The 22,027-nt window shown below is 43.7% G+C and overlaps 1 protein-coding gene across 2 annotated transcripts; it reads left to right on the top strand.

Moving 5' to 3' along the window:
• Window positions 1-346: 346 nt before the first annotated feature.
• On the top strand, window positions 347-20,976 carry creb3l3b (cAMP responsive element binding protein 3-like 3b). 2 transcript variants are annotated; one of them, XM_014191351.2, is made up of 10 exons: window positions 347-590; window positions 3,767-3,859; window positions 5,055-5,227; window positions 11,107-11,222; window positions 13,506-13,598; window positions 13,765-13,871; window positions 18,996-19,064; window positions 19,323-19,407; window positions 19,650-19,746; window positions 19,989-20,976. In XM_014191351.2, exons 2-10 carry the CDS (start codon window positions 3,825-3,827, stop codon window positions 20,177-20,179), a joined length of 966 nt encoding a protein of 321 aa, XP_014046826.1. In that variant the 5' UTR covers window positions 347-590; window positions 3,767-3,824; the 3' UTR covers window positions 20,180-20,976. The 2 variants fall into 2 exon arrangements, with proteins under 2 accessions (XP_014046826.1, XP_014046825.3); XM_014191350.3 differs by having other exon boundaries at window positions 4,951-5,227.
• The last annotated feature ends 1,051 nt before the right edge of the window (window positions 20,977-22,027 follow it).

The raw sequence follows: 22,027 nt of genomic DNA, 5'->3' as shown, positions 1-22,027 counted from the left end.
TGTTGATTTATATGCATAGCTTATTTATTAATAATATATTATACCAGAAAAAAAGTGATGTAATATGTGTAAATAATGGAACAAAAACCCCAATTGGTCACCTCAGTTTGATTACATTCTATGTGGATACAGGTACCCCTGTGTCAATTACATTAATAAAATATCTAAAAGATGAAACATGGAAAGGAATTTAGGCGATAACTATTCAGATTAAACAAAATTTGATCATTTAAATTAAAATGTGTGTGTGTGTTTGGTGGGGGGGGGGGGATCACACACACACACACACACACACACACACACACACACACACACACACACACACACACACACACACACACACACACACACACACACACACACACACACACACAGATTGTGCTGAGATTTCAATATAATTGGAATTTCAACTTTGACCCGTGGAACAGGCTCATATGCGCATACAAAAACGCACATACTTAGCTACGGTAAACACTGTTGAAATATTTATCAAGGTAGCTATTGACAACTTTTGACCATTCCTGTTGGATATTTACACCTTGCGCCAATCTTATTGGAAAGTTGGAATAATGACCCACATCTCAAACAAGGTAAAGAAAACTATCTTGTGTGGATTTCTGTTTTTTTGTTGTGTTTCTTAGACAGGTGATTGAATTAGATGTGTGCTTTGTCATTCATAGTTTGAAGTGGCTTTCAATGTCAGCTTATTTCACCATAGAGCATTGTGATCATATTAAGACTTCAATTTAAAAAACATACTCATTTGTGGGTTCTATAATGACATACAGACAGTTTTTGACCTGTATTATATCAACATTTTCTCTCTGAAAGTATATTTTTGTGACTTTTTTTGAGTCTTCTCAACCCAGGAACCATATACTCTATATGCAGGGTGAGCAACTTTCACTGGCGACGGGGGGGGGGGGACATGCCCCACATTCTGAAATAGCATTCCCCCCCCCCCCCCCACAGTTTTTTTTAAATTAACCTTTATTTAACTAGGCAAGTCAGTTAAGAACAAATTCTTATTTACAATGACGGCCTTTATCATTGGAATGTGATCCAAAATCAGGCAACGGTGTGCTTTAGGACCATGCGGACGCCACCGAGCGGTTAGATAGGCTGTTTGGCGTGTTGATCCGACTGGAAAATAATAAAATAATAAAAAAAATTATGATTATGTCCCCCCCCTCTTCTAAAACCAAAGTTGCGTATATGTATTAGTGTTATGGAGTCATGTAGTCTACTGTTTATGTTTATCTATAGGAAGAGTCAGGATTATTCATTGACTCTGAGTGCTCTCAGGATCCATGTTAACAAGTTTATACTTCTATAGAGGTGCCCTGATCTGTTATGTTTGTGTCCACCTGTCTATTTATTTCATGTCCCATTGAGATCAAAGTCTATTTTGCAAGGGAGCACTGTATTACAAAAGCAACAAACAGAAAGTACACAATAAGGAGCTAGTGACACAATTACATCAATCAAGAAGGGAGCACAGGAAACTCAAAAATACAACTATAAAAAGCACGCACATTCCTCTGTCTATAGCTCCTGTAAAGAGATTCCCTGTGTAATTTTTGCTATGTGACCCATTTATAGTCGGCAGGCAGGCTCAGGGTCAGGGACGGCAGAGTGGTCAGGCGGGCGGAAACAGGGTCAGGACAGGCAAGGGTCAAAAACCAGGAAGACAAGAAAAAGAGAGGCTGGGAAAAGACAGGAGCTGACAGGACAAACACTGGTAAGCTTGACAAACAAGACGAACTGGCACAGACAGAAAACACAGGTATAAATACCTAGAGGATAAGTGGGGAAGATGGGCGACACCTGGAGGGGGCGGAGACAGATCAGGGCGTGACAGTACCCCTCCCTCTAGGGACGCCACCTGGTATTCGACCTGGGCAGACCCCTGGTTGACTGGGGTGCCGGCTGTGAAAGTCGGGGATGAGGGCCGGGTCCAATACCATGGGAACCTGCGGAGACTCAACCAGCAGGAATTGGATCATCTCGCTGTGGTTCCCCGACACTCGTAGGTTGACTGGGGGTGGTCTGGTTGGTGACCCGGCCTATAGAGTGCCCGTCCAACGCTCTAACACCAATGGATGCCAGGGTAACATCTATGAGACTCACATCGGCCCGCGAGTCGATGAGTACCTGGAGAGACTTGGACTGGTCGCCCCACAGCAGGGTGGCATGGAGGCAAGTAAAGGGAGAAGAACAATTATCTTTCAGACCCACCAGTGTACTCACTCCAATGAATGAGCTAGGTCTCTTGAAGGGACAGGTAGACACAAAATGACCGGCAGTACCGCAATACAGACAACTCTGGATCTCAAGTCTGCGTGCGCATTCGGCTGGAGACAGCCTAGCCCTGCCGAGCTGCATCGGCTCGGGAAGAGGTGAATCGGCAGTCTCCGGAGGCTCTTGGAGTGACTTGGGTAAGCTCGGATCCTCTCGGGGACGTAGACGCCGGGGACTTCCGGAGTTCATCAGCTGCAATGTGGGATCCCCGAGTGAGTGATTGAGATCGCAATCGGACCTCTTCTCCCTCCTACATTCCCATAGCCGACCATCGATCCGGATGGTTAAAGCGATGAGTGAGTCGAGATCCGTTGGTAGTTCTTGGGCTGCCAGCTCATCCTTTACCTCCTCCGATAATCTGTGCAGGAACGTGTCTAAAAGCGCTTCCGGGTTCCAGGTACCCTTCACTTCTAGCGTGCGGAATTCCACCGCATAGTCTGCCACACTGAGTGTGTCCTGCCGAAGCTGGAGTAACTTCCGGGCAGCCTCTCTCCCGAACACCAGAGCCTCGAAAACTTCTTACCTCCGCCACGAATACCTCCAGACTGAGGCAGACGGCGGATTGTTGCTCCCACAACGCCGTGGCCCAGGCAAGTGCGTAATAATGTACGTTATCTTCGAGCGGTCCAAGGGGAACGAAGAAGGCTGCAGCTCAAAAACGAGGGAGCACTGGGAGAGAAAGGCCCGATAGGTTCTGGAATCTCCATCGTAGCGCTCCGGGGGAGGTAAGGGGGGTTCCTGGGAAATCGGGGTGACAGCGCTGCTACCAGCCGGGTTACATAGGGGCTGGGAGGTTACCGTCGTGGTAGGCTGCCTAGTAGGCAACCCACGGAATGGCTCCCGCAATGTGTCCAAGGCTAGGTCGTGACATTTGGCCACGGCCTGGAACCCTTCCATCAGACCGCGAATCAACTCCTCTTGCCTACCAATGGTGGCTCCTTGTGAGGAGATGGCGTTGCGGAGCTGGTCCAAGTCTGCTGGGTCAGTCATGGTCAGTTCGTACTATCAGGTATCAAGGTAAGACCCAAGTGCAGACTGTGTGAAGTAACAATGTTTATTGTAACAACAGGGGCAGGCAAACGACAGGTCAAGGCAGGCAGGGGTCGATAGGAGCAAAGGTACAGGATGGCAGGCAGGCTCAGGGTCAGGCAGAGTGGTCAGGCGGGAGGGTACAGGGTCAGGGCAGGCAACGGGCAAAAACCAGGAGGACGAAGAAAAATAGAGGCTGGGAAAAGACTGGCACTGGTAAGCTTGACAAACAAGACCAACTGGCACAGACAGACAGAAAACACAGGTATAAGTACCCAGAGGATAAGTGGGGCAGATGGGCGACACCTGGAGGGGGTGGAGACAAGCACAAGGCCAGGTGAAACAGATCAGGGCGTGACACCTGGTCATCAGTTCATATAGTCAGAAAATACTCCTGTCCCGAGTTGTAACCAATCAGTATGTTTCTCCTCTATAGAGAGGAATTGAATTTATAGATCTCCTGCTCAACCAGTCAGACGGAACCCTCAGCTGCCATGGTAACCATCCCTGGCAAATCACATCACCCGAGGTGAGTGACAACACCATTCCACTTTCTCCTCCAGCCCTTTCCATCAGTAAAAGCACCCTAGAGATTTTGTGATTTATCTGAGTTTTTCCATGTCAGTAAATAGGACCCATAGTTTTTCCTGGTATCAGGTATCAAGGTAAGACCCAAGTGCAGACTGTGTGAAGTAACAATGTTTATTGTAACAAGGGCAGGCAAATGACAGGTCAAGGCAGGAAGAGGTCGATAATCCAGAGTAGGAGCAAAGATACAGGACGGCAGGCAGGCTCAGGGTCAGGCAGAGTTCAGTAATCCAGAGGTGGAGCAAAGGTACAGGACGGCAGGCAGACTCAGGGACAGGGACAGGCAGAGTGGTCAGGTGGGCGGGTACAGGGTCAGGACAGGCAAGGGTCAAAAACCAGGAAGACGAGAAAAATAGATTTTACATTCATACTTATGGAAAGTCAGCCACAAATGTAACCAATCTGAATGATAATATACTCAATCCCATGTCTTTTTTTGGTCTTGCTTGGTCCGTGTTGACCTCGTCCATCTGCCAATCATCTTTTCCCATTGCCCAATGACAGTTAGTTATTGACAGCAGAGCCATATATTTATATTTCTAAATATATGACTCTCATTGCCAGCTTGTGGGGAGGGGGCTTCCTGTTCCCTTCACTAGAACTGTCAGACCTCAATCATAGCAGTTCTTTATCTTTAATGGCCCTAGACAGGGGTATTATCTCTGGCTGATGTATGGGTGTGTATGTGTTTGCATGAGTGTGCGTGCATGTTTGTGTGTGTGTGAGTGATTGCATTATTCCTGAGTGTTTAGTAGGTTTCTGTATAGTAAGATAGATAACCTGTAATCTGTTTGTGTACTGTATGTCTGATGACGTCTTTGGTTTTATTTCCCTCTCTGCATGTATCTCACCCTCCCCACGCACGCACGCACACACGCACGCACACACACACACACACACACACACACACACACACACACACACACACACACACACACACACACACACACACACACACACACACACACACACACACACACACACACACACACACACACACACACACACACACACACACACAACCTTCTGCAGTCGCTGAGCCAAGAAGGTGGCGGTGATGACTTCCTGGATACTCTGTTAGGTGGCACTGACTCATCGTCTGCCCCCCCCTCCCCCATGTGGCCCTACTCCCCCAGCGACAGTGGCATCAGTGAGGACCCCAACTCTGGCTCCGATCACCTGGACAGCCGTAACCCGCCCTCCAGCTCCCCCTTCCATGCCTTCGACCAAGCCCATCTGCCTAACCTCCACTCTAACCTCACCAGGTCTGCACTGCACTGCCTGGCACCTGATGTCTCCATCAACTTAGGTAATATACATCTCTGGAACAGATGCACATACAGTTGATGTCGGAAGTTTACATATACTTAGGTTGGAGACATTAAAACTCATTTTTCAACCACTCCACAAATTTCTTGTTAACAAACTATAGTTTTGGCAAGTCGGTTAGGACATCTACTGTGTGCATGACACCAGTATTTTTTCCAACAATTGTTAACAGCCAGATTATTTCACTTATAATTCACTGTATCACTATTCCAGTGGGTCAGAAGTTTACATACACTAAGTTGACTGTGCCTTTAAACAGCTTGGAAAATTCCTGAAAATTATGTCATGGCTTTAGAAGCTTCTGATAGGCTAATTGACATCATTTGAGTCAATTGGAGGTGTACCTGAGGATGTATTTAAAGGCCTACCTTCAAACTCAGTGCCTCTTTGCTTGACATCACAGGAGAATCAAAAGAAATAAGCTATGACCTCAGAAAAAAAATTGTAGACCTCCACAAGTCTGGTTCATCCTTGGGAGCAATTTCCAAACGCCTGAAGGTACCACGTTCATCTGTACAAACAATAGTACGCAAGTATAAACACCATGGGACCACGCAACCGTCATATCGCTCACGAAGGAGACGAGTTCTGTCTCCTAGAGATGAACGTACTTTGGTGCAAAAAGTGCAAAACAATCCCAGAACAACAGTAAAGAACCTTGTGAAGATGCTGGAGGTAACAGGTACAAAAGTATCTATATCCACAGTAAAATGAGTCCTATATCGACATAACCTGAAAGGCCGCTCAGCAAGGAAGAAGCCACTGCTCCAAAACTACCATAAAAAAGTCAGACTACGGTTTGCAACTGCACATGGGGACAAAGATCATACTTTTTGGAGAAATGTCCTCTGGTCTGATGAAACAAAAAAATAACTGTTTGGCCATAATGACCATCGTTATGTTTGGAGGAAAAAGGGGGAGGCTTGCAAGCCGAAGAACACCATCTCAACCGTGAAGCTCGGGGGTGGCAGCATCATGATGTGGGGGTGCTTTGCTGCAGGAGGGACTGGTGCACTTCACAAAATAGATGGCATCATGAGGGAGGAAAATGATGCGGATATATTGAAGTAACATCTCAAGACATCAGTCAGGAAGTTAAAGCTTGTTGCAAATGGGTCTTCCAAATGGACAATGATCCCAAGAATACTTCCAAAGTTGTGGCAACATGGCTTAAGGACAACAAAGTCAAGGTATTGGAGTGGCCATCACAAAGCCCTGACCTCAATCCTATAGAAAAGTTGTGGGCAGAACTGAAAAGGCGTGTGCGAGCCTGGAGGCCTACAAACCTGACTCAGTTACACCAGCTCTGTCAGGAGGAATGGGCCAAAATTCACCCAACTTACTGTGGGAAGCTTGTGGAAGGCTACCCGAAACGTTTGACCCAAGTTAAACAATTTGAAACCTGTTGAGGACAGACGTTCCGCTAGCGGAACGCCTCGCCAATATCCAATGGAAGAACGTGGCGCGAAATACAAAAACCTCAAAAATGCAATAATTTCAATTTTTCAAACATACGACTATTTTACACCATTTTAAAGACAAGACTCTCGTTAATCTAACCACATTGTCCGATTTCAAAAAGGCTTTACAGTGAAAGCAAAACATTAGATTGTGTTAGGAGAGTACATAGCCAAAAACAATCACACAGCCATTTTCCAAGCAAGCATATATGTCACAAAAACCCAAAACACAGCTAAATGAAGCACTAACCTTTGATGATATTCATCAGATGACACTCCTAGGACATTATGTTATACAATACATGCATGTTTTGTTCAATCAAGTTCATATTTATATCCAAAAACGGCTTTTTACATTGGCATGTGATGTTCAGAACATGCATTCCCACCCAAAACTTCCGGTGAATATACTAAATGACTCATCATAAACGTTGACAAAATACACAACAATTATTTCAAGAATTATAGATATACAAGGAAATAGGACAAAAATGACTCAAGTTTCTACTCATGTGATCAATTTGGATATAAATAGGGTGAAGGCCTAAGCAATGCGAATACCTATAAAGATGGACAAGCTTATGTGAACAGATGACTAATATTGTTCACGAGTTAGTAGCTTAGCTTATTATAGATATATCCTTTATACAATCGCTATGTCGCTATGTCAGATTTTAAAATAGCTTTTTTCGGCAAAAGCACATTTTGCAATATTCTGAGTACATAGCTCAGCCATCACGGCTAGCTATTTTGACACCCGCCAAGTTCGGGGCTCACTAAACTCAGAATTAGTATTAGAAAAATGGTATTACCTTTGCTGATCTTCATCAGAATGCACTCCCAGGACTGCTACTTCCACAAGAAATGTTGTTTTTGTTCCAAATAATCCATAGTTATGTCCAAATACCTCCGTTTTGTTTGTGCGTTCAGGTCACTATCCAAAGGGTAATGCGCGAGTGCATTTCGAGACAGAAAAATTCTAAATGTTCCATTACCGTACTTAGAAGCATGTCAAACGCTGTTTAAAATCAATTTTTATGGTATTTTTCTCGTAAAATAGCGATAATATTCCAACCGGACAATAGTGTATTCATTCAAAGTGGAAAAGAAAAAACAGCATGGTTGCTTGAACGCGCATATCCAATCTCTTTGACACCAGGCAGACCACTGACAAACTGAGCTACTATACTCTGCCCAGAGACAGAAGACTCCTCAATCCGTTTTCTGAAGGCTTTAGAGAGCCAATGGAAGCCTTAGAAAGCGCTACGTACCCCACAGAGACTGTAGTTTCGAAAGGGACTAGAAAGAAGAACTACAAATTCTCAGACAGGCCACTTTCTGCTTGGAATCTTCTCAGTTTTTTGCCTGCCATGTGAGTTCTGTTATACTCACAGACACCATTCAAACAGTTTTAGAAACTTCAGAGTGTTTTCCATCCAAATCTACTAATAATATGCATATTCTCGTATCTGGGCAAGAGTAGTAACCAGTTTAAATCGGGTACGTTTTTTTCATCGGCCGTGAAAATACTGCCCCCTATCCCAAACAGGTTTAGGCAATGCTACCAAATACTAATTGAGTGTATGTAAACTTCTGACCCGCTGGGAATGTGATGAAAGAAATAAAAGCTGAAATAAATCATTCTCTCTACTATTATTCTGACATTTCACATTCTTAAAAAAAAGTGGTGATCCTAACTGACCTAAGACAGGTAATTTTTACTAGGATTAAATTTCAGGAATTGTGAAAAACTGAGTTTAAATGTAGTTGGCTAAGGTGTATGTAAACTTCCGACTTCATCTGTAGCAATGATATAAAGCAGGGTTAGTTCAATCCGGGCCTAGAGGTCCTTCCATTTCAAACCTGGGTTCAAATACTATTTCGGTTATTTCAATTACGTTCAAAGACATTTGGATCTTTAAAAAAAATATATACAAGTAGTTGAATATTGGATTTGGTAATACACAAGGGATTAGGTAATTGTCACGTCCTGACCAGTAGAGGGTGTAGTTGGGTCAGGACGTGGCAGAAAAAGAGTGTGTGTTTTGATTGTTTCGTTGATTTTGGCCGTGTGACTTCCAATCAGGCACAGCTGTAGAGGGTTGTGGCTGATTGGGAGTCACACATAAGTTGCCTACGTTTCCTTTGTGTTTCGTGGGTAATTGTTCTTGTCATTGTGGTTGCACCTGACAGGACTGTGTTGGCTGTCAATTTTTCCTTGTTTTGTGTAGTTGTAAAGTGTTCGTTTGATTAAATATGACGAACCCTAACTCCGCCGCATTTTGGTCCATTCCTCCAGACAGCCCTTACAGTAATACACAAGTGTTGGTATATAATTTTCAAACACAAATATTTAAATACTTCATGCATTTCAACCCAGGTCTGTTTGGTCCTAGGTGTATTTGAAATTATGTATTTGGAAACAAATATTTGAAAATACTTAAAAATTCCTAAATTGATTTGATTTGGTCACATTATTTGAAAAATAGTCAAATACAGAGAAACAAATTATTTGTTTATTTGTTAGAAATATAAATACTCAAATACACATGCATTTGAACCCAGGTTTGCTCCATTCTACAGAGGTTTTCACCCCCCCCTCTCACCTGATTCAGCCTGGTGGAAACTTTTGAACACTAGGGGAATTGACTCAATCAATATTCTTTTCAATTGACTACCAGGAAGAAAATAAAAACCTGCAGCAGAGCTGAGGACCATGATGTCTGGATTTGAATACCCCTGCTCTATTGAGTGTTCCTGCAATGGAAATGATCTCTATGATGAATTCATTGAACACTCCACATGGAGCACCATCAGTGGTCCGTCAGCATCACAGAATATCGATTTGAATTGAAACCTCCAGTCTACCCAGCCCGTTCTATTTTTTTTCTTATTCTAGCCACATCAGAGCATACTCACGAATAGATGAGAAAATGTAGAGAAAATCTGAAATTAAATAAAAAAATTGCGCTTGGTTCATAGAACCGGGGTTGCGTCAGTAACCTCTGTTAGCCACTAGATGTGGTTGTAATAAACAAAGACGATTCTGTTTTCTTCCTACTAATGTGGCTCTATATTTTGAACAGTTTAAGCTACAACATATGACCCCAGCCTTGAGACATGGATTGTGTATGTGTGCCATTTAGAGGGTGAATGGGAAAGACAAAAGATTTAAGTGACTTTGAAACGCTGCTGCGATTTTCACGCTCAACAGTTTCCCGTGTGTATCAAGAATGGTCCACCACCCAAAGGACATCCAGCCAAATTGACACAACTGTGGGAAGCACTGGAGTCAACATGGGCCAGCATCCCTGTGGAATGCTTTCGACACCTTGTAGAGTCCATGTCCCACCGAATTCAGGCTGTTCTGAGGGCAAAAGGGTGAGGGTGCAACTCAATACTAGGAAGGTGTTCCTAATGTTTGGTATACTCAGTGTCTTCTGTTTCCCTCAAGCTGGACACATTAGAACAGAGCGGACAAGACCAGGCACGAAATCAGACTGGGGGAAAAAACAATGATAATATTCTTTTCTACACAGAATATCATACAAAATGATTGCCTGATGATCTTCTGAATTTCCCTTCTGATGCATTTCAGTCACATCAAACCATACTTATTTTAGATTGAAATACTGTCAAAAGTACTGTCAAACTGATTTGTAATAGACTGTTATAGCACCAATAAAAAAAGTGAACATTGTCCTTTGATTACATCACTTTGTTTGCATGGTGGGTTGGCGAGAAAATGTTGATATCAAAATGGGGTCGTGGGCATAAAAGTTTTGGAACCCCTCTCTTAAACCTAACCTTAACCACTCGGAATTAATGAATGAAATTAAGTTTAACCCTATCCCTAACCTTAAATGGATAGTTCACCCAAATTACAAAATGGCCAAACAATAAGTTCAGACTTGCAGAGGAGTGAAAACAAATCAAGGAATCTTAGACAGTTCTCAAAACTCAACTTGTTTAATAATACACCGGCCGATGAAGGGTCGCACTTCAACGGTCAGCTATCAGATCTAAAATTACATCTCCTTTTAACTGTCAACACACACAACATCTCATTGGTCGTATAGAACTATCTATACATTCTCATTGGTCAATGTGACCATCTCATGACCATCTTGTGACAGTCATACTGCATCCCCGTGATAATGTCTCCCACCGCTCAGGCCGGCTTAACAAGGGGGTGTTAAGTAGATCAGAGCCAGCTGTTATTGTATTGGTGCCTGTGGGATTTGGTGCCATTGAATTTGACCAAATATTACAGATTTTCCCGACACACAGTAACGTTAGTAAATAGAATAATAGAATGGAATAGAATAAAATAGAATACAATCTTGTAACTGTTTTTAGCCCTTAGTAAATCTGGTCCTACGTCTCTCTGTCTTCTCAGATGGATGGGAGTCTGGCCTCTTCCAAGAGAGCAATGGGGATACCCACAACCCCCAGCTGCCCTCTGGTTACCATCTCACTGTCAAGGACCTGCTGCTGTCTGGAATAAGAGAGACGGTGAGTCAGAGGGACAGGGGAGTGGAGGCTATGCCATATTGCTTTCATCTACTGTACGAAATCCATTCAGAATTGTTAAAAACTGGAGCTGTAGGTCTAGGTTCTAGGGGAGGAGGCGAGAGACAGAGAGTCCCAGATTGACACAGACGAACAGACACACAGACAGAGATAGGCAGAAAATAGGACATAAACACAGTATAGGTTTTGAGTGACAAAACCGATGTGGGCGCATCTTCGGGGGGCAAAACGGACGGGGTTGGTTTAGAATCATAGGATTATTGATAACAGGCAAACTATATTTCGTCTTCAAATGTTTATTAAAATCATAAATACATTTGGACAATAATCACTTATTGTCTCTAATACGTCGTTACAGTTGGTAGTTAGCTACATTAGAAGTCTGAAGTTTACATACACCTTAGCCAAATACATTTAAACTCAGTTTTTCACAATTCCTGACATTTAATCCTAGTAAAAAAACCCTGTCTTAGGTCAGTTAAGATCACCACTTTATTTTAAGAATGTGAAATGTCAGAATAATAGTAGAGAGAAGGATTTCTTTCAGCTTTTATTTCTTTCATCACATTCCCAGTGGATCAGAAGTTTACATACACTTAATTAGTATTTGGTAGCATTGCCTTTAAATTGTTTAACTTGGGTCAAACGTTTCGGGTAGCCTTCCACAAGCTTCCCACAATAAGTTGGGTGAATTTTGGCCCATTCCTCCTGACAGAGCTGGTGTAACTGAGTCAGGTTTGTAGGCCTCCTTGCTCGCTTTTTCAGTTCTGCTCACACATTTTCTATAGGATTGAGGTCAGGGCTTTGTGATGGCCACTCCAATACCTTGACTTTGTTGTCCTTAAGCCATTTTGCCACAACTTTGGAAGTATGCTTGTGGTCATTGTCCATTTGGAAGACCCTTTTGCGACCAAGCTTTAACTTTCTGACTGATGTCTTGAGATGTTGCTTCAATATATCTACAGAATTTTCCTCTCTCATGATGCCATCTATTTTGTGACATGCACCAGTCCCTCCTGCAGCAAAGCACCCCCACAACATGATGCTGCCACCCCCGTGCTTCACGGTTGGATGGTGTTCTTCGGCTTGCAAGCCTCCCCCTTTTTCCTCCAAACATAATGATGGTCATTATGGCCAAACAGTTCTATTTTTGTTTCATCAGACCAGAGGACATTTCTCCAAAAAGTATGATCTTTGTCCCCATGTGCAGTTGCAAACTGTAGTCTGACTTTTTTATGGCGGTTTTGGAGCAGTGGCTTCTTCCTTGCTGAGCGGCCTTTCAGGTTATGTCGATATAGGACTTGTTTTACTGTAGATACTTTTGTACCTGTTTCCTCCAGCATCTTCACAAGGTCCTTTGCTGCTGTTCTGGGATTGAGTTGCACTTTTTGCACCAAAGTACGTTCATCTCTAGGAGACAGTACGCGTCTCCTTCCTGAGCGGTATGATGGCTGCGTGGTCCCATGGTGTTTATACTTGCGTACTATTGTTTGAACAGATGAACGTGGTACCTTCAGGCGTTTGGAAATTGTTCCCAAGGATGAACCAGACTTGTGGAGGTCTACAATTTTTTTTCTGAGGTCTTGGCTGATTTCTTTTGATTTTCACATGATGTCAAGCAAAGAGGCAGAGTTTTAAGGTAGGCCTTGAAATACATCCACAGGTACATCTCCAATTGACTCAAATGATGCCAATTAGCTTCTAAAGCCATTTCAGGCATTTTCCAAGCAGTTTAAAGGCACAGTCAACTTAGTGTATGCAAACTTCGGACCCACTGGAATTGTGATACATTGAATTATAAGTGAAATAATCTGTCTGTAAACAATTGTTGGAAAAATGATCTGTGTCATGCACAAAGTAGATGTCCTAACCGACTTGCCAAAACTATAGATTGTAACAAGAAATGTATGGAGTGGTTGAAAAATGAGTTTTAATGATTCCAACCTAAGTGTATGTAATCTTCCGACTTCAACTATATGTATCAATCATGAGCCATATTATCATAGACATGGTATAAGTCAAAACACCTCAAAACAAGACATGGTATCAAGAACAAGATTCAACTAGTTGAAACAAGCCACTCCCCACATGGCAGCTTCTCACTGTTGCTAGCTATCTGACCGTTCAGAATCATAACAACACAGGGCCTTCTACCCCTGCAATGCGTGCACATCATTTTCGGGACGTTGTCAGGCAACCTGTTTATGTGACTGTCTGAAGCCTTGCAGTAATCGCTGTGTCTTTCCATTCTCCTGTGACTCCCAGAATTCCCTGCAGGACGTGGTCCTTAACGAGGACGAGAAGAAGCTGCTGGCTAAAGAGGGTGTCCACCTGCCCAGCCAACTGCCCTTTACCAAGGTAGGCTACCACTGGCCCTAATGTCCACCTGGCCAGCCAACCATCCCTGTTTGTTACAATTTAACTTTAAAAAACCTTTTGTACTCTTTCACTTTAATCAACTCTAATCATCTCTATCTTCATTCGCTCACTCTCTCTGCTGTCTGACTGTGTTCTCCTGGATCAGTACGAGGAGAGGGTCCTGAAGAAGATCCGCAGGAAGATCCGCAACAAGCAGTCGGCCCAGGAGAGCAGGAAGAAGAAGAGGGAGTACGTAGATGGTCTGGAGGGCAGGTATGGACCAACAGCAATGTAGCCCAGTTGGTGGTCCAATGCACCAGTAATTATCCAATCAAATGTTATTTATCACATGCGCCAAATACGGACCTTACCGTGAAATGCTTACTTACAAGCTTTTAATCAACAATGCATTTTTTTTTAAGTAAGTAAGAAAATATTTGCTGATAAAATAAATAAAAATGTAAAAAAATAAATAAAAGTAACACAAGAAAATAACAATAACGAGGCTATTTACAGGGCGTTCCGGTACTTAGTCAATGTGAGGGGGTACAGGTTAGTCGAGGTAATTGAGGTTAATATGTACATGTAGGTAGGGGTAAAATGACCAGCATACAGTAAGTAGGGGTAAAATGACTAGCATAGATAATAAACAGCAAGTAGCAGCACCGTAAAAAAGGGGTCAATGTTTAGCAGTCTTATGGCTTTGGGGTAGAACCTGTTAAGGAGCCTTTTGGACCTAGACTTGGTGCTCCGGTACCGCTTGCCGTGAGGTAGCAGAGAGAACAGTCTATGACTTGGGTGGCTGGAGTCTTTGACCATTTTTAGGGCCTTCCTCTGACACTGCCTGGTGAAGAGGTCCTGAATGGCAGAAAGCTTGTCCCCAGTGATGTACTGGGCCGTACACACTACCCTCTGTAGCGCCTTGCAGTCAGATGACGAGCAGTTGCCATACCAAGCGGTGGTGCAACCCGTCAGGATGCTCTCAAAGGTGCAGCTGTAGAACTTTTTGAGGATCTGAGGACCCATAACAGATCTTTTCAGTCTCCTGAGGGGGAATAGGAGTTGTTGTGCCATCTTCACGACTGTCTTGGTGTGTTTGGACCATGATAGTTTGTTGGTGATGTGGACACCAAGGAACTTGAAGCTCTTGACCTGCTCCACTACAGCCCCCTTGATGTAAATGGGGGCATGCTCGGCCCTCCTTTTCCTGTAGTCCACGATCAGCTCCTTTGTCTTGCTCACGTTGAGGGAGAGGTTGTTGTCCTGGCACCAACCTGCCAGGTCTCTGACCTCCTCCCTATAGGCTGTGTCATTGATGTTGGTGATCAGGCCTACCACCATTGTGTTGTCAGCAAACTTAATGATGGTGTCGGAGTCGTGTGAGGCCACGTAGTCATGGGTGAACAGTGAGTACAGGAGGGGACTAAGCACACACTCTTGATGGGGCCCCGTGTCTTTTATCAGCATGGCAGATGTGTTGTTGCCTACCCTTATCACCTAGGGTCGGCCCATCAGGAAGTCCAGGATCCAGTTGCAGAGGGAGGTGTTTAGTACAAAGGTCCTTAGCTTAGTGATGTGCTTTGAGGGCACTATGGTGATGAACGCTGATCTGTAGTCAACGAACAGCATTCTTACGTAGGTGTCACTTTTGTCCAGGTGGGAAAGGGCAGTGTGGAGTGCAATAGAGATTAGGTCATCTGTGGATCTGTTGAGGTATCCAAATTGTAGTGGGTCTAGGGTTTCTGGGATGATTGTGTTGATGTGAGCCATAACCAGCCTTTCAAAGCACTTCATGGCTACAGATGTTAGTGCTACAGGGCGGTAGTCATTTAGGCAGGTTACCTTGGCATTCTTTGGCACAGGGACTATGGCGGTCTGCTTGAAACATCTACAGTGGGGCAAAAAAGTATTTAGTCAGCCACCAATTGTGCAAGTTCTCCCACTTAAAAAGATGAGAGAGGCCTGTAATTTTCATCATAGGTACACGTCAACTATGACAGACAAAATGAGAAAAAAAATCCAGAAAATCACATTGTAGGATTTTTAATTAATTTATTTGCAAATTATGGTGGAAAATAAGTATTTGGTCACCTACAAACAAGCAAGATTTCTGGCTCTCACAGACCTGTAACTTCTTCTTTAAGAGGCTCCTCTGTCCTCCACTCGTTACCTGTATTAATGGCACCTGTTTGAACTTGTTATCAGTATAAAAGACACCTGTCCACAACCTCAAACAGTCACACTCCAAACTCCACTATGGCCAAGACCAAAGAGCTGTCAAAGGACACCAGAAACAAAATTGTAGACCTGCACCAGGCTGGGAAGACTGAATCTGCAATAGGTAAGCAGCTTGGTTTGAAGAAATCAACTGTGGGAGCAATTATTAGGAAATGGAAGACATACAAGACCACTGATAATCTCCCTCGATCTGGGGCTCCACGCAAGATCTCACCCCGTGGGGTCAAAATGATCACAAGAACGGTGAGCAAAAATCCCAGAACCACACGGGGGGACCTAGTGAATGACCTGCAGAGAGCTGGGACCAAAGTAACAAAGCCTACCATCAGTAACACACTACGCCGCCAGGGACTCAAATCCTGCAGTGCCAGACGTGTCCCCCTGCTTAAGCCAGTACATGTCCAGGCCCGTCTGAAGTTTGCTAGAGAGCATTTGGATGATCCAGAAGAGGATCGGGAGAATGTCATATGGTCAGATGAAACCAAAATATAACTTTTTGGTAAAAACTCAACTCATCGTGTTTGGAGGACAAAGACTGCTGAGTTGCATCCAAAAAACACCATTCCTACTGTGAAGCATGGGGGTGGAAACATCATGCTTTGGGGCTGTTTTCCTGCAAAGGGACCAGGATGACTGATCCGTGTAAAGGAAAGAATGAATGGGGCCATGTATCGTGAGATTTTGAGTGAAAACCTCCTTCCATCAGCAAGGACATTGAAGATGAAACGTGGCTGGGTCTTTCAGCATGACAATGATCCCAAACACACCGCCCGGGCAACGAAGGAGTGGCTTCGTAAGAAGCATTTCAAGGTCCTGGAGTGGCCTAGCCAGTCTCCAGATCTCAACCCCATAGAAAATCTTTGGAGGGAGTTGAAAGTCCGTGTTGCCCAGTGACAGCCCCAAAACATCACTGCTCTAGAGGAGATCTGCATGGAGGAATGGGCCAAAATACCAGCAACAGTGTGTGAAAACCTTGTGAAGACTTACAGAAAACATTTGACCTGTGTCATTGCCAACAAAGGGTATATAACAAAGTATTGAGATAAACTTTTGTTATTGACCAAATACTTATTTTCCACCATAATTTGCAAATAAATTCATTAAAAATCCTACAATGTGATTTTCTGGATTTTTTTTCTCATTTTGTCTGTCATAGTTGAAGTGTACCTATGATGAAAATTACAGGCCTCTCTCATCTTTTTAAGTGGGAGAACTTGCACAATTGGTGGCTGACTAAATACTTTTTTGCCCCACTGTAGGTATTACAGACTCGGTCAGGGAGAGGTTGAAAATGTCAGTGAAGACACTTGTCAGTTGGTCAGCGCATGCTCTGAGTATGCGTCCTGGTAAACCGTCTGGCACTGCGGCCTTGTGAATGTAGTGGTGGCTAATTTCTGCATTACCAAATGAGGAGAGACAAACTACACACACCAGTCAGAGTTATACTCAAACTACATCTTTAATTTGCACTTGACTTTCAACGATTCCCCATTTCTAATGAACCGTTGAGTGTGTCAACACAATGGCTACTGAGATCTTTATAGCAAAGATCCACCCCCCTTTGACATGACAAACCACAGATAGTTAGGAACGGTTCACAAAGAAAGACTGTTACTTGAGAGAGGAGTATCCACAGCCAGATAGCATTCGCTATAAATTAACGTTCAGTTTGGTCCCCTTGACGAAGTTTCTAATCTTCTTCCTGGTACTTCATAGTACAAAAACACCAGCTCATCCAATGGCATATATCAATTGTCAACTCTAAATACTCCCATCTCAAGCAAACCCCCTCTTGACCCCACTCCTGGACAAGCTCACTGAGGGGAGTGAGCCTCTAGGTCATACACTATCCCAGGATAAGTGCAAGATCTAGAGAGAGGACATACAATGGTCCCAGACACTGCCATACACCTCCTCACAACATAGAAAAGGAGGGAGTGACTTGCGCACAGACATTGTGGAGACAAGTAATTGGTTCCCCATTAATCACGCCATCCCTTCACATGGTTTAAGAATAGGTAAAGACACATTCACATATGAAGACAATGTTTCATTCTGACTTATCCCCTCTCTGGGCCCCAAGTGACTGAGCCCTAGCTAAGGGAAAAGTACAACTGTCAACACCAGAGTCCAAAGGGCACGCCATCCTAATGACAAGTATCTCACATAATGATATTATACAAATAAAACATCTTAATTATCTATGTTACCCAACTAATTCTGATTCATCCACCACAATGTTGACCTGTTTAAAGGTCTTACTCACGTCGAATACGGAGAGCGTGATCACACAGTTGTCCGGAACAGCTGGCTCTCTCATTCATGGTTCAGTGTTGAAGCATAGAAGGCATTTAGCTCGTCTGGTAGGCTTGCGTCACTGGGCAGCTCGTGGCTGGGTTTCCCTTTGTAATCCGTAATAGTTTGCGAGCCCTGCCACATTCGACGAGCATCAGAGCCAGTAGTAAGATTCAATCTTAGTACGGTATTGACGCTTTGCCTGTTTGATGGTTTGTCGGAGGGCATAGCGGGATTTCTTATAAGCGTCCGGATTAGTGTCGTGCTCCTTGAAAGCGGCAGCTCTAGCCTTTAGCTCAGTGCGGATGTTACCTGTAGTCCATGGCTTCTGGTTGGGCAATGTACATACGGTCACTGTGGGGACGATGCCGTCGATGCACTTATTGATGAAGCTGGTGACTGATGGGGTATACTCCTCAATGCCATCGGATGAATCCAGGAACATATTCCAGTCTGTGCTAGCAAAACAGTCCTGTAGCTTAGCATTCGCGTCATATGACCACTTCCGTATTGAGCGAGTGACTGGTACTTCCTGCTTGATTTTTTTGCTTGTACGCAGGAATCATGAGGATAAAATTATGGTTGGATTTGCCAAATGGAGGGTGAGGGAGAGCTCATGGCGTTAAGGTGGTCTAAAGTTTTTTTGTCCGCTGGTTGCACATGTGACATGCTGGTATAAATTAGGTAAAAATTAATGACATTTTGTTGCATTAAAGTCCTCGAACACTAGGAGTGCCGCTTCTGGGTTAGCATTCTCTTGTTTGCTTATGGCCTTATACAGCTCGTTGATTGTGGTATTGTAATGTATAAAAAGTTTGTGTGCCGATAGAAAGACTGATGGAGTGTCTCTCTCTGCCCTGGCAGGATGGATGCCTGTAGTAAACACAACCTGGCGCTACAGAGGAAAGTCCACCAACTGGAAGAAACCAACACGTAAGACATGAAAAATCTTGTTTACAAGGGAGACCTGTTTAATAAGGCTCCTCCCCTTAACTCTTCCTCCTTCCTTCCTCTTCTCTTCTTCCCCTTCTCCTCTACTCTATCCCTCTTTCCTTCCTCCCCTACAATCTCCTTCATTCTTTCCTGTCTTGAATGGAATGGACTTTGAATCATCTCTATTTGACTATACAGCTCATTATCCTTTCTCGTGTCTCTTCATGTACTGAATACTCTCTGTGTGTGGTACTGCAGTTCTCTGTTGGAGCAGCTGGCCAGGCTACAAATTCTTCTACCTAATGGCTCCAGTAAGACTGCCCAGAAAGCGACCTGCATCCTGGTATGGAATATACACAAAAAGCAAGAAATAGGTCACTGTGGTGGTTGCTGGGCTGTTACCATGTCTGTGATTGAATACTCAGGCCTTGTGATTGAATACTTAGATCCACAGTTGAACACTATATAAATAGAATGGGTCGAGCAGAAGTTCATGCTCTCCCTCCCTCCCCCTCCCTCCCTCCCCTCCCTCCCCCTCCCTCCCTCCCTCCCTCCCCCTCCCTCCCCCCATCTTTTTCTCTCCAGCTGCTGCTCCTCTCTTTCTCTCTCCTCCTCTCTCCCAGTCTGCAGCCTGACCCACACAGCCATGTCAGCCAGGAGGGAGACTTCAGCAAGGATAGGGGTTAGTGTGAAAATACACACACACACACACACACACACACACACACACACACACACACACACACACACACACACACACACACACACACACACACACACACACACACACACACACACACACACACACACACACACACACACACACACACACACACACACACACACACACACACACCTATGCGTGCACACACACACCTTACTATCTGACTATACGGCTCACCTCTCTCTTTCGCTCTCTCTCAGAGAGATCTCGTTCCCTGCTGGCGGTGGTGGACACAGAGATATCACCCCCACCTGTCTTCTCAGTGGCTGGGTGGGTGGAGGCCCTGTCAACCCTGGTGGGTAAGCTCCGACTCAGGCCAGAGTACGCCGACTCAGACCCTCAAACCAACCACAACCATGACCACAACTATGACTACAACCACAGCCTCTGACCACACTATCGCAAACGCAATCTCAACCACGCAGATACGGAGCTCCTTCCTAACCAACACCACTGACTTCCTACTCAATCACTAGGCTACTGTAGCACCGCCAGCTCTAACACACTTGATTCAGCTAATTAGGGTCTTGATCAGTGGTTAATGAGTTAAAACACATTGTTAGCTCCCCAGGACCAGGGTTGGTGGCCACTGCCTTAGAGAACCATACTACTATGTATTAAACAGTTGATGGAATCAACTGAGCCTCTGTACCCAACCTGAAATCAGAGCCATAAGTAGGACATTTTACAAAAATGTGTGTACCTCCATTTAGTATGATATGTAATGTTATGTTACATAACAGATCATACTAAATGGAGGGACACAAAGAAATGTCCGAAATCATATGAATTGTCCTGAGGCTAGGTTGCTGAATCCTAATAGGTGGGGTAATCCATTATAGATATCATGTAATATATTGATTTACTGAATAATGTGGCTATTGAACAATATTCACCTACTTGTTTTTTTTTACTTACTTGACTTACTGTACTTTCATAGAATTTTTTATTTAAGTTTCATTGACAAACTCAATAAAAAAAGTATTTTTAAAAAGGTTTCCCTAACACTGCATCAGTCTGTAGGACATGTTTGTTTTCCATGTAGTCATGGGAAAGGTGTAAATGTAGTTATTTTATAAAGACGTGTATTTGTATTTGATGTATTTGTTTATGAAGCAGAGCTGTGATTTGCCTGATGTCCCTATAATACAGACAAGCAGAGAAAAACAATGTGGTTAACAAGAATAACTTGGGTGCTTCTCAGTGTGTTTTTTATTTATTTAATTTTTTATTTCACCTTTATTTAATCAGATAGGCTAGTTGAGAACAAGTTCTCATTTGCAAGTTACGACCTGGCCAAGATAAAGCAAAGCAGTTTGACACATACAACAACAAAGAGTTACACATGGAATAAACAAACATAGAATCAATAATACAGTAGAAGAATCTATATACCACATGTGCAAATGAGGTAGGATAAGAGAGGTAAGGCAATGAATAGGCCATGGTGGCGAAGTAGTTACAATATAGCAATTAAACACTGGAATGGTAGAATGTGCAGAAGATGAATGTGCAAGTTGAGATACTGGGGTGCAAAGGAGCAAGATAAATAAATAAATACAGTATGGGGATGAGGTAGATTGGAAGGGCTATTTACAGATGAGCTATGTACAGGTGCAGTGATCTGTGAGCTGCTCTGACAGCTGGTGCTTAAAGCTAGTGAGGGAGGTACTCCAGCTTTTTTTTAAAGAATATGATTTAAAAATACCTTAAATGGCTTTGTATAGCTTTCCTATCTTATCATAATCCAAATAAACATTTGTTGCAGGTACGTGAAATTATGTTATAATGTTTACGTTTTCAACGTGAATATGAGTATGAGTCTTAAATCAATGAGAATACAGCACCAGCGGCAAATTGGTCTACGGCGGATGATGTAAATCTTTAAACAAACCCTAGCAAGTGTCAAAACTACTGAATAAGCAAGAACAGGGGAGCCTGAGGGATAAGAGAACTATCAGGTTTCAGGTAAGACCCAAATGCAGACTTTGTTGAAGTAACAAAGTTTATTACAGTAACAGGGACAGGCAAACAACAGGTCAAGGCAGGCAGGGGTTGATAATCCAGAGTAGAGGGCAACGGTACAGGACGGCAGGCAGGCTCAGGGTCAGGCAGTGAGGTAAGGCAGGCGGGCTCGGAGTCAGGACAGGCAAGGGTCAAAACCAGGAGGGCAAGAAACAGAGAGACTGGGGAAAAGCAGGAGCTGAGACAAACCGCTGGTTGACTTGACAAACAAGAC

This window comes from Salmo salar, chromosome 03 (genome assembly GCF_965601325.2).
Source record: "Salmo salar chromosome 03, fSalSal1, whole genome shotgun sequence".
NCBI lineage: Eukaryota > Metazoa > Chordata > Actinopteri > Salmoniformes > Salmonidae > Salmo > Salmo salar.
Note: the sequence above shows the minus strand (reverse complement) of the source record. Positions and strands in the feature narration are given on the sequence as shown.